General features: G+C 39.1%; 1 protein-coding gene and 1 pseudogene across 1 annotated transcript; both read left to right on the top strand.

The window, feature by feature from the left end:
- The first annotated feature begins 365 nt into the window (after positions 1-365).
- On the top strand, positions 366-1,286 carry LOC105995327 (annotated as a pseudogene).
- Positions 1,287-6,980: 5,694 nt separating this feature from the next.
- Positions 6,981-7,910, top strand: LOC105995326 (olfactory receptor 5AK2-like). Its single transcript, XM_013029031.1, has one exon. The coding sequence runs from the start codon at positions 6,981-6,983 to the stop codon at positions 7,908-7,910; it is 930 nt and encodes a 309-aa protein (XP_012884485.1).

Here is a 7,910-nt window from a genome sequence, read left to right as displayed (position 1 = left end):
AAAAACTGTAGGATGGCCAAGACGTTTAAATACATATTTGAATATTGACTCATGCAAGTACAGGTACCCATTTACTGGAAACATTAAATCTGTTTATGTTTCTTAGAATCACCTATTAAAAACTAGTGTTGTCCATTTTCAAATGAATCATTGACTCACACATATAAGTCATGTGGTGCATTCCTATCAAGAATATTTTAAAAAGTTACTTGGAAACTAATAAATATTTTTTGAGTAATTGTTAGGAAAATCCAGCTCAAACCAATGGAATGAAATATAAAAAAGGTTACAATACCAAGAAATCATAGAGATTTCTTTTTTTGGTGTTTTTCCTTTCCTTAGTTGTCTCCAGATTTGGGGGAGCCATGACAAGACCAAATAGCAGTGAAATCAATGAATTCTATCTTCTGGGATTTGATATCCATAATGAGATTCAGTATGTCCTCTTCATCATATTCATTGTGATCTACCTGACATCATGGTGGGTAACACTGGATTGATCTTACTCTTCAATACAGATGCCAGACTTCAGACACTCATGTACTTTTTTCTTACAGCATTTGGCTTTTTTGACATCTGTTACACATCTGCTATCTCTCCAAAGATGCTGCAGAACTTTCTGGTAGAAGACAAATCCATATCGTTTGGAGGGTGTGCTGTGCAATTATTCATCTATGTTGTGTTTGCGAGCACTGACTGTTACATCCTGGCAGCTATGGCAGTGGACCACTATGTGGCCATCTGTAAAACCACTCCATTACCTTATCATCATGTCCCGAAAAGTCTACATCCTGTTGGCAGCTGGTTCTTACCTCATGAGATCAATAAACTCTTGTGTCCACATAGGTTTTACATTTTCCTTGTCCTTCTGTAAATCCAAGCACATTAATCACTTCTACTGTGATTTTATCCCAATGATTGCTCTCTCATGCTCCAATAGCCACATAAACATCTTACTAACGTTCATCTTCATGGGGTTTAACTTGATGTTCACTGTGTCGGTCATTATTGTCTCCTATACATATATCATGGCCACCATCCTAAAGATGTCTACTGCCAGGAGGAAGAAAACCTTCTCCACATGTGTTTCCCACTTGGCAGCAGTCACTATTTTCAGTGAAACTCTCTCTTCCATGTACCTAGAGCCCCATTCCAATAATTCTGAGGAGAATATAAAAGTAGTCTCTGTGTTTTATGGCATTGTGATCCCCATGTTGAACCCTCTGATCTATAGTTTGAGAAACAAGGAGGTGAAAGATGTTATCAAAGTGGCAGGAACACACTGAGACAGCTCATCACATCAAAGCATCTGGGAACACGAGCTGTGGCAATTTAATCATTCTAAAATGGAGAATGTAGAGCTGTGAAGCAAAGGCAGCCCCTATAAACACACAAGATTGCATAACATGGGAGACGTTCTATGATTTCTTCTGAGACTCACTTCCCCCTTGGAATACAGTTTGACAATGGCCTCACCCTTGGAGAAGGGTTCTGTGAAAGACAAAAACTTATTAACTCTTGGGTAAGTGATACCCCATGCCTTTTCTCAAGTCTAGACTTCCTCTTTTTATAAGACTAGCTCTCCTTGATCGCGATTGGCTTTAAATCTGACTGAGGGCTTGAGCAGCCATAGTAACGTTTAGAGAAAGCGCCTGCCTATTGTCCTTTGTAAATTCTGCTCAAGTTATTGCACAGAAGTGAATGTGAAATAAAGGTATTTATTTAAAAGCATCTTATGTATGATTTTTTTGTATGTTCTTCCTCCTATGGTATATCCCTGGCTGTCACTATATTTGATTTTGGTACCCTGGTATTGTATATACGTTGATTTGAATTAGGGAAGGGAAAGGGAACAACAGAATGGTAAGACTCGAGTGTTTACACACACACACACACACACACACACACACACACGTATTTTGGTAGTAGCCTATGAAAATGTCTGAACATATTTTCCTTCATTGTTTTCAAGCTGCTGCAATGCCAAGTACAATCTGTATATTCTTTTTCCCAAAAAAAATCATTTTATGGAGTACCAAATAATTTCCTGATAATTAGTAGGTGCTAGAGATATAATAATGTAAATCTGCCTTATAAAAAGAGGAAGTCTAGACTTGAGGAAAAGCACGTGGTGTCGCCTACCAAAGAGTTAACTATAGGAACGGCATGGAATAGAAAATATGTAAGCTGAAAGAGAAAAACTTAATTTACCAGTCCACAGGTGCACATTTATTGTTGTGGCAAAAATATAACACCTATCATTGTTGTGTTTCTTACTCCTTCTAGAAAGAACTGTGATTGTTCATGGAAAAGTTAATTTGGCCAGAAATAGAGGATTTGTATTCCAGGCTCCTTTTCAGCTAAAGTGATATGGATCTTAGTTTTTACTTCTGAGATCTAAAACTGAATATATGTTTTGTATCTGAGGGTGGAAAAATTAGACTTACTTTAGCCAGGCACCAGTGGCTCACAACTGTAATCCTAGCTATTCAAAAGACTGAAGTCTGAGGATCACAGTTCGATACCAGCCTGGGCAGGAAAAGCTGTAAAACTCATCTCCACTTAACCACCAGAAAACCAGAAGTGGTGCTGTGGCTCAACGTGGTAGAACACTAGCCTTGAACAAAAGATCTCAAGGACAGTGAACAGGTTCTGAGTTCAAGCCTTATCATTGACCAAAAAAAAAAAAAAAGAATTAGACTTATCTAAAGTAAATATGACTTCTGCCCTCCAAATGCTAAGTGATGGTCTTAAATGTCCTGCCTAATGGAATAGCTTTTTTTCTGGATGGAGGCTTTTGGTGATGCATAGTCCAACAGTGGTGGAGGAGAAGAGTTCTATATCAATTCTTTTTTGAAAGGCATACCTATCACTTTCATTCAGGCAGATGCCATTCAACTGTAAAAACAATGGGGATTCAAATGGAGGCCATGAGCTATGAGTCCAGGACAGAATGGTTACAGAAATGGATTATTAAACATAATGTAGCTCACATCATTATGGTACAAAGGAAAGCAAGAAACGTTTTGGCGGTCATTCATATAACCTGTGATATAGGAAGCTCCCATTCCAGATAAATCTGGCCATTATCTGGATCCACAGAGGATTTATCCTGCCGTAGGTGAAGCATCTTGCCATTGAGAAATATGGACATGTTGAATTTCTGCTCAAACTAGGAATTCATGGCTGTATCTCAGCATCTATTGTTCATAGAGTTTTAATTTTTTGCATGCAGAAACTTAAAGTGTTCACTCTATGGGAGAGTATACTAGCTACAGTCCATTATAGACTGCTTCATAAGAACTTGGTGAGAGATGGTTTCTGAATGTTACCATGGAAGCTCAAGACCCTAATCAGAATTAGAAGTCAACCCTGAGCAAAGATGGCTATTTTATGAAAATTTAGATTAGACAGCTTTTAGGTTAGATTTATCTTTTGCATAAAGACCCAAACCCACATTCTTAGACATATGAAAAGATGCTTCACCAGATTGCTACAAGAAAAAAAAGGTTAATTATGAAATAACAAAGGAAGTATAGTTGTTTTCAAGAAGAACAAGAAGGAGGAGGAGGAGGAAGAGGGGAAGGGGGAAGTGGAGGAGAGGGGGGAGGAAGAGGTGGAGGAGGAGGAGGAGGAGGGGGAAGGGAAGGAGGAGGAGGAAGAAGAAGAGGGGGAAAATGGGGTTTTCTCTTTAGGAAAGGTTGAATTTTATTCAACAGAAATAATGAGTGTCATTGTTATTGAATTCCCTCTCAATCCCTTACAACCTGGTTCTCTAGGGACTGGGGATGGATCCCTTAGGCCCCAACTAAAAAACTCTCTGATGAGGAAGAATCACAGAGAGACCTTGTGGCAATCAGCCTGCACCAGTTGCAGGGAGAATGTGGAGGCAGCAGCATTGATGTAAGGAAGGCAGGCCAATTAAATTTTCCACATTGGCTGTGTGTGCATCACTCCAGCAGCTGCAGGCAACAGAGCACAGTAAACAGAAGTTACAGAACGTTCCTCCTGGTGACCAGGACTCACAGCCTCTCTGGTGTTGTGATAGAAACAGATAAAGGAGACGGAAGTCATCTGAGAGTTGCCTAGCAAGAAGGTGAATCTCTCCTCACTCCAATGCCCAAAGACAATAATAAACAGGAATCAGTATCTGTCTTTCTCCAACTTTTTCCATGAATAAAGAAAAAGAACAAGAGTGAGGGTAATATCAGGAAGCTGAAATGTTTTTGTCAGAGTTGTGGGGAGAGCTGAGAAGGAGGGACAGATGAATGAAGAGAGGAAGAATAGAGAAATACAGCCAAAATATTCATTAACAGATGTGAAATGGAACCCGGTAATGAGGGGAAGGGTGGGGTTGGGACAGACGGGGAGAATGACTGAAAGGATGACGTTAACAAGGATTCGTTCGTGTTGAACTGAAACCCCTGTGTGCACTTACAGATAATAAAATAAAGGACTCCCATTCTCCATAATACTCTGTACCATGCTCTACTCATTGTACAATAGACATGGATCTTTCTATAGAGTATACATTTATCTTAAATTTTAAGGCTGGCTATTGACCCATCATGTGAATCTCCTATGATTTAATAAACTCTTATTTCCAAGTTGGCAATGCTTTCCATCATATCAAAAAAGATAGTCACCTTCTAAGTAACCTCTGTGGTTTCCATTTTACAGAGGAAGAAAGTCCAGCTGAAGAGAGATGTCCTTCAGTTCTCTGACATGGTGGTTGAAGCAAAATTCAAAATCCAGGTTAGCCTATTTCTGGTCCACTGAACAATACAGGTTTTTTTTTATTTATTGTAAAAATACTGTACAGAGGGGTTACAATTACATGGGCAAGATAATGAGTACATTGCTTATCAAGCATTGTAGCCTCCTCCTTAGTTTCCCCTTCCCATCCTATCCTCCCCTCACCCCCCCACCCAGCCCTCCTCCCCCCCCCAAAGTTGTAAAGTTCGAGCCGGGCACTGGTGGCTCACACCTGTAATCCTAGCTACTCAGGAGGCTGAGATCTGAGGATCGCGGTTCAAAGCCAGCCTGGGCAGGAGAGACCATGAGACTCCTATCTCCAATAAACCACCAGAAAACCGGAAGTGGTGCTGTAGCTCAAGTGGTAGAGCGCTCGCCTTGAGTTGAAGAGCTGAGGTACAGTACCCAGGCCCAGAGTTCAAGCCCCATGACCGACAAAAAAAAAAAAAGTTGTAAAGTTCGTTTTCGACATAACGACTTGTACATCTCATTGTTGCAATGGGCAATCCAGGTTTTAAGAGAGCATCAGAAGTGTTGGGACACTATAAATATGTGCAAAACTCTCTGGTGATTGGTGCACACACACACAAACACAGTTTATATTAGTTCCTGAAAGGTGTTCTCAAAAAAAATCATATCATCTTTTTTGAATTCAGAATGATTAAAGTGTTTCTGGCTATATTATTGAAGAATTATCCCACACTGTTATTTCTGAAGGTATTTGAAAGAACCAGAGGTGATTACATCAGCAATTCCATCAAAAGAAAGAACACACATACAAGATGTACAACCTAAACCTATAAGTTTAAAAACATAGGTACATCCTTGTCTGAAACTCACCCCTCCATGTAGAGCGACACAGCTCTGCCCAGTGTTGAATACAGGATGACTTCTGTCTTTATGACATGTAGACAGATGTTTGTTCCCTGATTATTTAATAATGAATATTTCATCATATGGTAAACAATACTACAAACTTTAATCATATGTAGATATTTGAATATATGTAAATTCTTATGTAAATTTAAAAGTATATGTATATACATGTGAATAACGACTTAAATGTGGTCATTGGTTTCTCTACACTGCATACCTAAGAGTGGAAATTCTAAATCACAGATATAAATATATTTATTTATAGTAGTATTTCTGAGTTGTCTCCAACATAACTGCTGATTTTCCTTTTCCTTCCCAACAGGAAAAATATATATGAAGTCCTATACATTTATATCCTCACCAAAAGCTGGCATTTTACACTGATGTGTTTTAAGCTATATCTCTGTGAAGTTTTCATATACAGATGTTATTACTAGCAAACAAGTTGTATTTCCATTGAATAGATTTTCTTACTTTCACAATTTTGTTGCTCATATCTTCTGTGATTTTTTTTCTGGTAGGCTAATATAAAAAAGTTGCTTATGCGCTAGATACTAATCTTGTATGTTAAAGTTGCCTTACTATATCTCCACTCAGTATGTAGTCCTTTGTGCTGATAATGTTTATGCTTTGTGCAGCCTGCTCCAGTGTGGTCTGTGGGCCAACATCAGACTTGAACCTCTATGTAATCAGTCTATAAAGAGGTCAGAGCAGGAAGCAAGCTTGCACCTTTTTAAACGTTGAGCTTATGTGTTCACTTTTTATATAATTTTTATATGAAACACACTACAAATATTTGTTTGCCAGATCTATTAGCATAGAAACTTTGCTAAACACATTTATAGAGGACCACATAGCCATGTATTCATGACGATCAAAGCAGAGTTGGTAAGGAGGGAAAAGTGGTAAAATGACAATATGGAAATAAGTTAGAGCAGCATCATGTAAAACTATATGGATAAGCTGACGGTTTTCAGATATAATCACTTATGTGGGTAAATAGTGTTTTCACTAAGACATATTAAGCAGAAGAGAAAGTTCAACCAAAGTATATTTTATCTTCTGTAATTGATGTATGAAGTGACCGGCAGTAGCTGAGAACACATTTATTATTCAATGGCAATTAGTCCAAAATGTAGATGACATTATGAAAATTCTTTAGCAAGGTTCACCTTTAAAACCCTAGTCAAATATGTCAAAGAAAATGTTCTCTCTGAATCCAGCACAAAAGCCAAATGTGATACCATTTCCAAATTTCAAATTAGTTAAGAATTACAAAATCACAATGGTCTTTCTCTCTTCTTGTTTCTTTTGTAGCTTTTTCAGCTGATATTTAAGTTTTACTAACCATGGAACAGAATAATGGCACCCAAGTGACTGAATTTATCCTTCTGGGATTTGCTGCTCAACACAAGTTTTGGCACATCCTCTTTGTAGTATTTCTAATGGTCTATGTAATCACCTTAGTAGGTAACATTGGCATGATCCTACTGATCAAGATACATTCTTCCCTTCATACTCCCATGTACTTTTTCCTCCAACACTTGGCATTTGTGGATCTCTGCTATGCTTCTGCAGTCACTCCCAAGATGCTGCAGAATTTCATGGGATCAAAAGCCTCCATCTCCTTCACAGGATGTGCAGTGCAATTACTAGTCTATGGTACTTTTGTGACCAGTGACTGCTTCATCCTGGCTTCCATGGCCGTGGACCGTTACGTGGCCATCTGCAACCCACTGCGCTATCCGGTCGTTATGTCCCGAAGACTCTGCGTTCAACTGCTGGTTGGCTCATATGCCATGGGCCTCCTAAATGCATCTGTAAACACCAGTTTTACTTTCTCCTTGAAATTTTGCAAATCCAACGCAATCAATCACTTCTTCTGTGATGTGCCTCCTATTCTTGCCCTAGCGTGTTCCAGTATTGACTTCAATGTCAGGATACTAGCAGGGTTTGTTGGGTTTAACTTGACACTGACTGTGTTGGTTGTCATCTTCTCCTATGCGTACATCCTGGCTGCCATCCTGAGGATATCTTCTGCCTCGGGAAGGAAGAAGGCCTTCTCCACCTGTGCCTCCCACCTGACAGCCGTCACCATTTTCTACGGGACCCTCTCCTATATGTATGTACACCATGGAACTGACAGGTCTCAAGAGCAAGAAAAAGTGGCATCTGTTTTTTATAGTATTATGATCCCTATGCTAAACCCTCTCATCTACAGCCTAAGGAACCAAGATGTGCTAGAAGCTCTGAAACACTTAGGAAATAAGTGCTCCTAG

This window comes from Dipodomys ordii, unplaced genomic scaffold (genome assembly GCF_000151885.1).
Source record: "Dipodomys ordii isolate 6190 unplaced genomic scaffold, Dord_2.0 Scaffold117, whole genome shotgun sequence".
Taxonomy (NCBI): Eukaryota; Metazoa; Chordata; class Mammalia; order Rodentia; family Heteromyidae; genus Dipodomys; species Dipodomys ordii.
The sequence above is the reverse complement of the archived record's forward strand: the minus strand, read 5'-3'. Positions and strand labels throughout refer to the sequence as shown.